The 14,306-nt window shown below is 42.1% G+C and overlaps 1 protein-coding gene across 7 annotated transcripts in view; it reads left to right on the top strand.

The window, feature by feature from the left end:
• The window catches only part of Tent4b (terminal nucleotidyltransferase 4B), a 62,021-nt gene that overhangs the window by 30,074 nt on the left and 17,641 nt on the right, over positions 1-14,306 (top strand). For all 7 annotated transcript variants that reach the window (XM_031340761.1, XM_031340765.1, XM_031340766.1 and 4 more), the window contains one exon: positions 13,190-13,313. In XM_031340761.1, the coding sequence (XP_031196621.1) occupies positions 13,190-13,313 (124 nt within the window). The remainder of the gene's footprint in view (positions 1-13,189; positions 13,314-14,306) is intronic.

Below are 14,306 nucleotides of genomic sequence, written 5' to 3' on the forward strand. Positions count from 1 at the left end.
CAGAAATCCGCCTGCCTCTGCCTCCCTAGTGCTGGGATTAAAGGCGTGCGCCACCACTGCCCGGCTGCCCTGCAATTTTTAAAGTTTTAATTATGGGTTACTTTTTTCTTTTTAAGATTTATTTTATGTGTGTATTTTGCCTGTGTTTGTGGAGATCAGAAGTGGTTGACTACTGGAGCTGGAGTTAAGGGTGGTTGTGAAACACACGTGGGTACTGGGAACAAAACCAGGGTCCTCTGCAAGAGCAACAAGTTGCTCTTAACTGCTGGATCATTTTTATTAGGTAAAAGACAAATATGTTTTGTGGCAATTGTCACTATTAAGTTCCAGATCATTTATCACCAAATGGGAATTCTGTCCCTTTCTAGCCCCTGGCAACCAAGAGTCTACTGTCTCTGGATTTCCTTGTTCTTCATGTGTTGGAGCCTTGGTGTGTACAAGGTTTATTAATGTTGTAGTGTGTCTCAACACTTCATTTTTTTTATATATTCATTACATGGATAGGTCACATTAATGACAAATCTTTTAGTTGTGCAATTAAAATATATCAAGTATATTGTCTTAGCCAGTGTTCTATTATTGTGAAAAGACACCATGAGCATGGCAACGCTTACAAAAGAAGGTGTTTAGTCAGGGCTGGTTTATAGCTTTAGAGGTTTAGTCCATGGCTCTCATGCTGGGACACACAGCGGAATGGAGGCAGACATGGTGCTGAAGGTGAGTTTAGAGTTCTACTAGGAAGAGATGCATGTGCATGCATGCACGCTGATCCTGGCTTGAGCATTTGAAACCCCAAAGCCCACCCGCAGTGACATACTTCCTTCAGCAAGACCACACTTTCTAATCCCTGTCAAGTAGTGTCGTTCCTTAAAGACCAAGCATCCACACATATGAGCCTGTTGTGGCCATTCCTCTTCAAACCACTATGTGTGTGTATGTGTATATGTGTATGTATATGTATGTATATGTGTGTATATGTGTGTGTGTGTGTGTATATATATATATATATATATATATATATAATTTAATAATTAACCAACCATTTGAAAGCATGCAATTGATGTTGTCGTCATTGCCCATCTCCAGAAAATCTTATCTTCCCCAACTGAAACTGAAAATACTGCTATATTTTCTCCTCCATCCTTGCACTATAGTCATAATTGTCTATTATGTCTGTCTGTCTATCCTGTCTGTCTGTTTCTGAGATTTGACTTCTCTAGGGACCTCATAAAAATGGGATCAAACAGTATCCTTTCGAGACCAGCTGATTTCACTGTGTATAATAGTGTCCCTGAGGTCCACTCACTTTTTTATCCACCCATTTATCACCCATAGACTCCCTTCCCTTGGCTCCACCTGAGGCTAACATGAATAATGCTGCTGTGAACAGGTCTCTTCTGGAAACCTGCTCTCAGTTCTTTGGGGGATGCACCCATGTTTGTTTTAAGAAATTGCCGTGATTCTCTTCCCTTGCTGTTTCACTTTATATTCCCTGAAGCAGAGACAAGGGTCCAGCTGTGTCATGTGCTTGTCTACATGTGTGCCACATGCTTGTCTACACACTACACGTGCTTCCTTTTGTTTGGTTCATCGAAATCACCCTAATAGCTACTGTAAGATTCGAATGCACTTTACATCTTAGTGTATAACCAAGTCTTTTTTTGCAACAGGGTTTCTCTGTATAGCCCTGGCTGTCCTGGAACTCACTCTGTAAACCAGACTGGCCTCAAACCCAGAAATCCGCCTGTCTCTGCCTCCCAAGTGCTGGGATTAAAGGCATGTGCCACCACTGCCCGGCAACCAAGTCTCAATGTGTAGCTGGGCAGCAGTTACCACTAAACTCTTGTGGGAGTGTGGAGGACACTGACAACTGTCAGTCTTCTCTTCAGCTTTCTTTACTCCCAAATATCAAGGTGGTATAGGGAAGTCCCAGTGTCCCTTGGTCTGTCATGTTACTTTTGAAGGCTTTATGGAACCTACAGCTGGCAGAGGTCAGCATCTGTTCCCTGTAGAGACAATACGTACTCCTTATTGGGTCCGTGGTTTCTGTCTAAGCCACTGCACTCTGGTGTGCTGGTGACAAGCAGCTACAGTCAACATGGAAAGGAGTGAGAGGTATTGATTGTATTCTAGAAAAATTATTCATGTGTACTTTAATTTGAATTATATATACTTTTTAAAATTTATTTTTGCTATTTATGTGTATGAGTGTTTTGCCTCCATGTATGAGTATACCACATTCATGCTTGGTGCTGGAGGAGGTGGTGAGCATTTGTGTGGGTGCTAGGTACTGAGCCCTCCTTTGCAATAACAGTACTCTTAAGCACCGAGCCAATTCTCTAGCCCATTATATATGCTTTTCATGTGTCCCAGTATAATTCTGACTTTTTTCCAACCATTTAAAAATAAAAATATAAAAGCACTTTTAACTTGTGGGGTGTAGGCAAATGCCTTTGTTTTGCTCTTTGGTCATGACCTCTGTTCTAGAGAGCTGAGTGGATGTCAGTGGGGGAGAGGTGAGGAATGTGGTTTGTTAGGACTTTTGGAAATTCATTTTCTGGTTAAGGCAAAGGGTACATACAGTACTTAGCTGATGGCAAGAGGTGCTATATTCAGAGTAGAAGACCCTAGAATTATAGGTGAGATGTGATTGTAACAAAACTTACGTGATGGGACCAAGATCTGTCACAGTACTCAGCATGTTGTCTGCCATTCCGTGCTTTATGGGACATAGGTGGGGAGGAGTGTCTATAATCAAAAAGGATGGTTAGTGGCTACTATGTTAAGTGCTTGTTGTATTGGTGGGCCTGTCTTGGAGACACACTGTCATTGCTCTGTGCCCGAGTGAGCTCGTGAAGATCTGTGAGAGCTGAGGTCTGGGAATCACATCAGGACTTGAAAGCATATGGAGTGACAGGCAGTAGGCGAAGCCTCCTGGCTTTGTTCCACACACAGAGAGAGATTGAAAATGAAGGAAGGTGCTGTCTTCCTGTTTCTGCTGTAATGAAACACCAGAGACAGGGTTGTTTACAAAGAACAGAGATTGTTTTCATTAGCTGGAGCTGAGAAGCCCAAAGTCAAAGGGCCCATGCCAGATTCAGAGCTGCTTGCTGCGCTTGTCTTCTAAGCCCTCACTAGAATTGTTCTTGGTGCTCTCTTCACAGCAGCTTACCCCACTTACCCCACGTCTCCAGACTCTTCCAGCCCCTGTCGATTACCTGCCTCCAGGTGTTTCAGCACCTTGGATAGTTATAGCAGCAACCCACTCTGTAGAACCCTACTCTGTAGTAGAATTTTGACAGAGGCAGAAACAATAGGGATGTAGACAGATCAGTGATTTATTAGGAAAATTAGCTTATGTGGTTATGAAGGGGCAGAAATCCCTAAGCAGGCTGTCTAGAAACAGAAGGTGCTGGGATGCCAATACTCTGAAACTCTTGTTTCTGTCCAGAGTTGGGGAGCCAATAGTGTAGCTGTCAGTTTGAGACCAAAGGCTCAGGGATTTGCTATAAATCCTGGAGTTCAAAGGCCAGAGAACCTAGGCTTCTGATGTCTAGAGAGGCCTCATAGTTGTGTTGCTATGAGAATATCTCTAGATGTATTTCTCTTTGATTCTCTATGTTAAGGAAATGAACTGGTCTCCATAAAAGTTCTTATAATTAGAAATTAACTTTTTTAGAGTCTATCTAATGTTAATAGCATTATGGATACTTAGACCAGAGAGTGTGTAAGAGCCTATGGAACAAGATAAGAAGAGGAACAAGATAAAGTTCCTCTTCATAGCTAGAAGCTTGTCTAGGCATGGCTTTGCACAGCACAGGCAGGAATATGGGAAGTGTTCATTCTCTGTGTAACTCTCTGAGCCAGCACCAGAATTATAGGTTTAATTCTTGTGTGAAAACTTTATATGCTCTGTGAGTTTGTTGTCTCTTTAGTGACTGTATTGAGCAGAACAGAAGCTGAAGATGGATGGAGAGAAGTCAGAATGATATCAAAAGAAACCAATTGCAGAGCCCAAATTAAGACCCCTAAGCTGCTCTGAATGAATGATGATGTTGGCTTTAAGTTAGGTGAACCCTGGTCATGGGTTTTTTTGTTCTATGATAGGGTTTCATGTCATTCAGAATGGCTATGAACTCACTATTTTAGTCAAACTCAAACTCCTGGTACTCCCACCTCCACTTCTTGAATTGTAGGTATGTACTCATACCTAACTGTCTTTAGCATGTTTTTATCATTAGTTAAACTTTAGCATATAAAGAACATTCTGCAATACTTAATTTTTTATTTTCTTCTAGAAGACTAAATGGGGCAGTTATTATGGGATCTCATAATAACTCATAACATGAAAATTTCAGAATTTTTCTAATACATGCATATGTATATGTATTTGTTTATTTATTAAAAATATAGAGTAAGTGACATATAGGCCTGTAGTCCCAGCACTTGGGAGGCTGAGGCAGGAGTATCACAAATCCAAGGCCTGTTTGGATACAAGCAAGATTTTGTCTGGAATAAAAAAGTTGAATGAGAATGGCCCCATAGGTTTGTATGTTTAAATGTGCGATTCCCAGTTATTGGACTATTTTGGAAGGATTAGAGAGTAGAATCAGGGAAGTAGGGGACAGGCCATTGTGTATTGTACAAGGAGCAGTTTATACTCAGTAGCTGAAAAAAATGGAATATTCTGTCTGGGGTGCTGGACACGCTGAGAAAGATTTCGTCTTCTATAGTCAGTGAAGATGAAAACATTTATTTACTGGGAAACATTAGAAATAATTTCTAGGTTTTTAGTTGTACATAACATGTTGGAATTTCGCTTTGTTTGGGCAGGACTTGTACCATGGCTTCATCCAGTGTGTCCGTCCATATTGTGCTTACTGCTCAGCAGGCAGCCACTTAGCTGCCCTCCCCACATGTCTGGTTACAGGTTCTTAGGGCAACTTTAAGTAGCTTTTATTTTACTTAGAAATTGCCACAAAATTACTGGCAATCTAGATGGGCTAAAGAGAAACTTTGGAGTAGAAAGATAAGAAGTCCAGCAGATTCTGTCTTCTTCTAGGAGCTGAACTGAGGGCTTATACCCGCTATGAAGGCATTCATCTCTATTTCAGCCTTGTAAGAATTAAAAACCTTTTTTTCCATAAATAAAACTGTCTGTACTTGAGAGGCAGAGGCAGGCAGACCTTGTGAGTTCAAGGACAGCCAGAGCTACATAATAGAATGGCACTATCTTATAAACAAAGAGCAAGCCTTTAGTTCCAGTACTTGAGAGTCAAAACAGGTGGGTTTCTGTGAGTTTGAGGAAAGGACAGTCTCCTGGCTGACCTTAAACTTAAAGCTCCTCTACCTCCTGAATTTTGGGATTAAAAATGTGTGTTACCATCCCAGTTAAGTAAAGGAATTGAAAGAGAAAGTGGGAAAGAAGAAAAAACAAACAAACAAACCACTATATTCACATAACTTGCGTTACAACAATTATTCTATTTTAATCTTTCACTCTGCCTAATTTATAAATTACTTTATCATGGATGTATGTGTCTAGGACAAAACTTGGCATATGCATCTGTCCACAGCTTAAGCCATCTGTAGGGTTATTGGAATGGATCCATGGATGGAATACACTTTCATATTTCTCTGTCTTTCACAATAATTGTAAATAAGTGTTAGTTAAAAAAAAAGGCAGTTGGAAGAAAATCTAGCTTATTTTTTTTTTCTGTAGAACTTAACATTTAGCTTTACAAAGTTTATAGCAAAATTGAGTGGAAGGTACAGGGATTCCCTGTATAGCCCTGGCACCTTCTTTAGTCCTCCTCATGACATTCTGCCCAGAGCAGCGTATTTGTTAGTTAATCTTCATTGACACATTGTTAGCGAGTGATCCGTGATGTGTCTCGGTGTTGTAGTAAATATTTAATCTCACCTTGATCATTCAATTGCCAGAGAAAAGACACACAACCTTTATATTTATAATAAGCTTTAATCAGCTCTAGAGCTGGACAGATATCTACCCTCTATGGCTATTATGCCTACTACTCTATCAATAACCGTGAGATATAACTTGCCATGTTCTATCTGGGCAGCTTTTAACTCCAGTTGATCAGCCCCCATGGCCATGTTTTCATGCCTCACGCACCCATGGAGTCTTCTCTCCACCTTCTCCCTCTCTGTGAAGTCCTTGCCTCCTACCCCAGCCTGAGAATCAAACTCCGCTTCTCTGTCTCCTGCCCAGCTTTAGGCTATAGGCATCTTTATTCACCATCCAGGGATAGCTTTGGGGACAAGGTCATGTTGACTTGGGTCAACATGAGAGTCTCCTCCCTGAAGGAAACCAGGGCCAGTATTCAGCATTACAATACATAAAAACAGACCAAACCTCAACATACCAGTATTTGCTGGAACTTCTTACATTTTATGGAATGAATCACATAGAATTGTTTTTATTGCCCCAAAATTCTTTACTCTGCTTCCCAACTCTTGGCAGCCACTGAGCCTTCTTCCACTGTCTTCAGTTTGACTTTCCCCAAGATGTCTTACAGTTGGAATCACACAATTTATAGCCTTTAAATCTGGCTTCTTTCACTCAGCAGCCAGCATTTAAGACCCCTGGCTTGCTAGCTCTCTTCATTCTCGTGCTATATAATATTCCTTTGTACGGATGCACTAGGCTGTACATTTCTTCAGCTGAAGGCCATGTTAGCTGCTTCCTTATGGGCAGCCATGAAAGTCCTGCTGTATATGTCCTGGTGTAGGTTTTTGTGAGCATGTTTTTAGCTTCCTAGATTGCTGAATTATAAGCTTTGAGAATGTTTGTTTGTCTATTGATTGACTGATTGATTGACAGATAGGTTCTCACTGTGTAACCCTACCCTAGAACTCCGAGATCTGCTGGTCTCTGCTGGGATTAGAGGCATGCCCCCACCATTTCTGGCCTGTAGCTTATCTTCTCATTTTCTCTTTAATTTTTTTCTTTTTTTCATTCTCATAAATATTTTTCCTATTTCATGTTATTTTTCCTGTTTCATGTTTTTTTTTTCTTCCTCAAAACCTTTAAAATACACAAACAAAAAAGATAAAAAGAAAGAATATGGAAGCTGGGGCAATGTCTCAGTGATTAAGAGTACTAGCTGTTCTTCCAGAGGACCTGGGTTCTATTTCCAGCACCCACATGTTGGCTCACAACTGTCTGATACCCTCTCTGGCCTTTTGAGTACACTGCATGTACATGGTACACAGACATGCAGGCAAAATACCAAACACATCAAATATAATAATAATGACAAGAACAACACAGATTGTGAGTGGTGACCCAATGACTGGGATCAGACCTGTACACACATTAAATTATGCCTGTATTGAATTGTCTTGTGAAATTGTCTGTTAATAGTGCTAGCTTATTTCCTGAGGGTTTGCTTTGTGCTCAGTAAACAGTAAATCTTGTAGAGATACAGATAGGCTGCTCAACATTTGCACTCTTGCTCTCCTTACTCAAGCAGGTGGGAACGAGGCTGGCTGTGTAAAGCCTAGGGTTTTGTTTTGTTTTGTTTTGTTTTTAATTGCTACTTTAAGGAGGAAAGAGGGCCTGGGACATGTGGCCCAGGGTGCTCGGACCAGAGTGCTTCTGTGTGCCTTTGGTTGGTTTTGAGCAGAAGAATTTGGTAAGCTGTCAGATCAGCACGGGAAGAAATGTGGGCCTGGGAAGCAGAGTCCGGAGGAGGAAGTCCTGGGGACAGTGGGACTGGGAGTAAGATGAGCTTTGGTTCTGGTCTTGTGGCATTTGAGGTGATAGCCTGGCAGAGGTGTCTGGCATTAAGCTGGGATGCCTGAACTGGCTAAATACGTTTCTGTTTCTACCATGAATTCTGGAACCTTCTGGAGCCACTTAGATTGCTTTGTGATTTTTTTGTTGTTGTTGTTTTGTTTTTTGTTTTTTTGCTTCAGTTCTCTTAGTGTCTTGGTATATTTGAGAAAAATTAAGTGGTATAGAAAGCTGTAAGTCCCTGATCTCAGCTGTCAGTTCCACCCTGGAGGAAAATGCCACCCAGCAGTTATAGTTATTTTGGAAGTTGTCTCAAATTTGAGTATGTAATTCTGACACCAGCAGACACTCCTTGAACGTGTATGAAGCCAACCATGACTTACTTGTTAGTCAGTGGTGTCTGCACTAAAGTGCTGGCACTGAGGCCTGGGTTTGGGGTCCTCCTTGCTCCCTGGTGGCTGTGCTACCCCCCATTTGACCACAAGAATCCATTCTACAGTTGCTCAGACTCCCTAGTTACACAAATAGAACCTTTTGCTCTACAAGGTAAGATTATTAAAATAATTTTCTCTAGTTGATAAATTTCCTTGTTACAAAGCTTTAGTTTTAAAAAAATACACAATACCATTGACATATACATTTTATAAAATGGGTCGTGTAAAAGTATACATTTAAAAACAGTAAATCCCTTCTCTTCCATGCCACTGCTTGAACTTAATCACTGTTAATAGTAAGTTCCACATCTTGCTTTGTGGGAACAGGGAAGTGTACACCTATCCAAGAGAAGCATATATGCATGTACATACATATATCACATGGGGAACGAACTGGAGAAGACAACTCTTAGGACCATTATGTCACTAAGCAGACTGTAACCTCCTTGGAAGAGTAGACAAACAGATGCATGCTGGTGATTGAAATCCTCTGGATTCTGTTATGGACTGTAAGGTTTTAGCATTTCCTGATCATAAGTACTATGCTGTACATCCTTGTACCCATGCCTTTAAATTAACCCTTGTGGACTATTTCTGAAGGATAGGAATAGGAAGTTTAGAAATTCTATGAACCTCTGAGAGATTTGGTAATTCATACTTCCACCTGTAGCATGTATGCTTTTTTCATATGTTCTTTTTAAAAAGTGTTTGCTCTTAGCTACACTAAACTTAACTACTAAAGCTATTAACTTGCTTACTAATAGTTTTTGGGTAGATATAGTCAGTGCTTTTGTGTAGCATTAGATCCTTGTGCTAAGGAGTCTGGATGGTGGTTGTAGCAGACCTTGTTTTACCTTTGTGTTTGCATATTCCATGCCCTTATAAGAGAGGTGTGATTCTTTGCCTACTTTAACTTTTAGAAGGAAAATACTATTAACCAAATGGAGGATACTTGAGTAGACCAATCAAACCCAATTTCTCTTGTCTTCCCAAAACTCAGACCACCTTTGTGTCCAAATGTGTACCTGGGAAGACACCAGCTGGCTGGCTGTAGTTCTAGTTCCAGTTCTGTAGTCCCCTGGTCTAGTTCATGTTAACCCAACTTACCCAGGGAAGAGAGCTTCTATCACTGGTGGCCCCAGCCCAATTGCAAGGCTCAGGTTGTTGATTGTAAGCTAGTGATCCTGTGACCACTTCCTTAGCGGGTAGTATGCTAGAGCTGCTTCTAGAAATTTTACTAGATTGTCTTATAAAAGCTGCTTTAAAGGATAAATGGCAGAGATGCAGAAACACAGGGTGGTCTGGAAGCTCCCCAGCTTCTGTGTCAGTGGAGTTGAGACGCCCCCCTCCTGGCTCTTGCTCACCCTCAGGGAAGCTCCAACATGTTCTGTCAGTAAACTCTGCTAGACCAGGCCTTTTGAGCAGGTGTGGGAAGTTTATCCTGTAAACATGGTCAACTCAGGTCTTCTCCCCGATGTCCAGGTAGCAGGGTAGAACACAAAGCCCAGAGCCTCCTCTCTTACCATGGTCTTCACAGCATCATCATGATACTGTCCGCCATCAGCCAGGTATCAGTGGACAGAAAAGCATGGAGTGCCTAAATGATTCCAAAGATTACAAGGTTGTATTTCAGGAATCAGGGACAGAGACTAAATATATAATTCCCATAGTCAGGGCAGTGTTGCATAGTGTAATCTTGGTCACAGAGCTTAGTTCTCAAGAGCTGCAATTTATAATTTTATCTGAGCTGCACTGGATGTGTGGTGTTTCATAGAACTTCCTGGTGTTCCTGTGATCCAGACCCTGGAGAAATTGTGTTCTATGCATAGTTAGATAGTTCTAGAGGCATGCAACTGCATTGGTGTGTGAAAGACAGCCTACAGAACTTGTCTCTGTCCTAATTTATTCTGTCATGATATCAAGCTTATACCCAGCCAAGAGTGAGCACTTCAGAGACAGAATTTAGGCTCTGCAGTACTTAGTCAGTAAGCACCTAGATTCAGGTGATTCTGTGCTAGCAAAGTCATACGTGCTGGGCTGGAGAGATGGCTTAGTGGTTGAGAGCACTGACTGCTCTTCTAGAGGTCCTGAGTTTAATTCCCAGCAACTACATGGTGACTCACAACCATCTGTAATAGGATCCGATGCCCTCTTCTAGTGTGTCTGAAGACAGCAACAGTGTATTCATATACATAAAATAAATAAAATCTAAAAAAAAAAAGTTTCTTGAAAGAAGAGAAAAAAGTCAAATAGACCAAGGAGACTCTCAAAAGTACTGAAAAGTCTGTTTTGAATGTTTATGAAAAATGTACCAAGATTTATTACTGTATGCATTGTGCACATTACTAGTTGTGTAGAAAAGGACAGGATGTGTTTGGCATGAGTAAGAGGACCCTACCTGACTGAGATGGGTTTCCTTTTCTTACTGATGAAGATCATTTTGCTTTACTAACTTGGCCTTCTACACACAAATGGCTGTGTTGGCACATGATCATCTATAACCCTAGCACTGGGGACTAGAGGCCTGCCTGAGCTGCATAACAAGACCCTAATTTTAAAAAAAAAAAAAAACTGTGGCGGGGATTCTCTTGATAAGCATGTACATGGCCCTGGTTCTTCTGGCAACTTAAGGAGCTAAAGAAACACAGTAATTTCTGGGAGCAGAAGGGAAATGATAGTTCATAGACTATTAAATACTTGCGTAGGCCTCTCTTTTATAGTGCTGGGTATCCAATCCTGGCCTCCGCAGCACATGCTAGGCTAATACTTTACCACTAAACTGCAGCCTAGCCCTTAGGGAAATCCTGTCTTAAAACTTGTAGAACCCTGAATAACTTCCTGTCAAATTAATGTGCTGGCAGAAAGCCCAGGATCACAGCACTGAAAGCAAATTTTAGAGTCTTCTCTACCATTGTGTTCAGAAATCCCTTCTGTAGGGTCTTTGCCTTAGGATTGTCTAGTTTGTTTTTATGTGTAGTAACAAGGACCTATGGTCCCTGTCTGAAACCTGTCTGTGGTGCAACAGTGCAGGACAGACCACTAGTACCCTTTACAAAACCTGCTTTGATAAGTTTTTTCTGTTTCTGGATAGAGATGGCTCAGGGAAACTCAATTTGACAAGCTCTGTTCATCCTATACATATTCCCAGTGTACACATTCAGGACAGTTGAGAGAACAGACTTTCTTGACCTAAACTTTAACTGGCAAGTGACTCCATATTTCTGCCTGCATTTGAATTAGAAACCATGTAAGGGAGCATTTATATGGTAGAGGTTGTCACATTTTCAGTTCTTCCCCCTGCCTAGGATGCTAGCTAGCTAGCATCCTGCCGAGAACTGCTTTATCTCGAAGCTATGGATAAACTCCTATTATGCACCCCTGACTCTTCCCAGTCCCAGGAGCACCTTACCTGCTGAGCTGTCTCACTATCTCTTAGGAGTTTCTGGGTTTTTTTGATAACATGTTTTCACTGGCCTGAAGCTTGCTGTATGGACCAGGTTGACCTCTCAAACTTACAGACATCCACCTGCCTCAGCCTTGGGACCTTGGGAGTTTTAAGATCCAGACATTACTCAATATTACATGACAAACAGGTAGCTTCTGGCCTACGTGGCTCCTGTTTGGCAGTCTGTCCTGCACATGTGCACATGATCAAGGAAGCATAACCCTAGAGCCACATGTCCAGGGGACATAACTGTTCTCAGGCAGGACCTGAGCTAGAACTCGGAGGTTTTTAGTCAGTAGAAGAGGCAAGAACAAAAGGTTGGTTGCTCCACTGGTCACATTTTTAAAGTCATCAGTGCCTCATGAGGTAGAAGTTAGAGCCAGTGAAAGTGAAAAAGAAAGGGTTTTTCCCTTCCTCAAAGCCAGTTTTGGTCTACTTGAGTTTCTGTCTGTCTGCTCCAGGGCCAGTGGGCTTTCTTATCGCAGACACCCCTCTAGGGCACCCTGACTTCTTCACCTTCCAACTCTAGGGAGAGCTGAGTGGGTGCTTCTCTTGGCTCTCTTCCCACTTACTCTCTCCAGGGTAACTCCCCAGGGTCTCAGGGACTTGGAAACAAGGAATGCTGCTCTCATGCCCTCTGCTGCACAGCATGCCTTGGGTCCTGTGCATTGCTGCCTACCTGACAGGGCCCAGCCAGCTGTCTGTGTGTACAGTGTTTCTGAGCTTTCTGTCCCAGGACTTCTCCTGTGAAGATGTGTTCTAGGCCTTGCCGCTCTGTCCACCTGATACAGTTGTCAGGGTGATCTTCTTAAGTAGGCCACATTGTAGTCGAGGTCTCCCCACCCCCCCTTTTAATTTCCCTTTTTCTTTTCTTTTCCTTCCTTCTCCTCTTTCTTTCCCCTTCTCTTTTCATTGAGCATGCCAGAGCACATGCTCTACCACCGAGCCACACCTTCAGCCAAGCCTGAACTTCTTAGCTTTATCCAGAGCCTGTCTTCCCCTTCAGATGCACGTCTATATTCTCTTCCAGACATGCCTTTCTACATGATGTACTTGTGCGTTTGGTTTCATGCCTTGCCCACTGCAGTCTCTGGAAGCCTTGCAGCTCTTTCTCAGAGCCCTTCTGCCTGCCATTCTTCTCAGGGCACTGCTGGTGTTCACGGACTAGCTTGTTCATTTGACAGTTAATTCCTTAAGCAAATGCCAAACTGTTTTGCCCCTTGTGGAGAGGTGGGGTAGTCAGGAAGCCTTCCTTCCCGCTTTGTGGCTGCAGAGTCTGAGACCTGGCCAGTTAGACTTTGGTTTTTAAAAAGAAAAAGGGAGGCAAAAACTCACAGCTTAGTAAAGGACCACACAAGGGGTTTCTTACTTTCTCTTAATTAGATTCTGTATATTACCATTTTAACTTGTATGATTGTAATATTAAAATGAAGGCAAAAATTTGCAAGTATAAATTCATTAGTTGAATTATAAGACTTTTAAGATTATTCAAGAAACTGACTTCTTGTTGGATTAGCCCTGTTCACATTTGCTTTCTGCTCTTTTCTTCAGTCTGCATGAAGAAATCAGTGATTTTTATGAGTACATGTCTCCCAGACCCGAGGAGGAGAAGATGCGGATGGAGGTAGTGAGCAGGATCGAGAGTGTGATTAAGGAGCTCTGGCCCAGTGCTGACGTGAGTACTTGTCCTGGACCTGGGCTTGAGGCAGAGCCTGCCCCAGACTGTCTCACGTAGAGACTCACTCATACTGTAAGTGCTTTGGTAGGGGTAGTCTACTTTATTTTGCAGCAAGGGCTTATGATGTCGTACCCATGGCTAGCCTTGAACTCAAGCCTCCTTAAGCTTCCCAGACATGTGCCATGCCCAGCTTTGGTCAGATCGCATCTTAAAGGCAAGCAGTGTCCTACAGCCTTTAGACTTTGGTGATGACTTTCTTCCACTCAGATGCTTTACCCTAAACCTGGTCCTCTCAGTTCTGATTAGCATCTGATAAAGTGGACGGAACAGAGGCTCATTGATGAAAAGAAGAGATACGTCCAGCCTCAGTACAGTAGTCATTAGAAGGTTTATCAAGGCTTCATCTTTGTTTTTATTCTAGCCTGTCAATGTAAACATTATAGTTTGCTTATAGCTGGTGGCATTTCTTTTGCTACTTGAAGTTGACTGTCTTGGGCAAATGCAGACAAGTGTGTGCCTCTCTTTGTTCCCCTGGCCAGCTTCTTTTGATTCCTCAGTGAACAGAATTGTTGCCTAAGTTTCCACTTGCATCTATCTCATTAATACTTAATTTTTTTAGGGATTCTTTCTTGTCTGTTCTAGAATCCTCACTGTTATAAGAGTAACTGACTTTGTGTTGCATAGTTTCCTTAGACCTTCCTGAAGTGATATAAGAGAAGCCAGGGGAAGTTTGTCCATTTGGCAAAAGAAAGGGGTTCAAATATAGGTAAAGAATAGAAGGGAAGGCACGGTGTTCAGTGAGCAGCTGCCCTTCTCTGCACTTTGACCCCTCCCTTGCCCAGGAGGTTCTATTCCCTGGGGCAGAGCAGAGATGGCTCCACCTGGCATGATTCAGTAAGCACTGCTGACATCTAGTGGCTCGAAAAGGAAGCTGCTAGCAGTGCTGTGACCAACACAGACCATATATATATATATATATATATATATATA

Source organism: Mastomys coucha, unplaced genomic scaffold (assembly GCF_008632895.1).
Source record: "Mastomys coucha isolate ucsf_1 unplaced genomic scaffold, UCSF_Mcou_1 pScaffold22, whole genome shotgun sequence".
Taxonomy (NCBI): domain Eukaryota; kingdom Metazoa; phylum Chordata; class Mammalia; order Rodentia; family Muridae; genus Mastomys; species Mastomys coucha.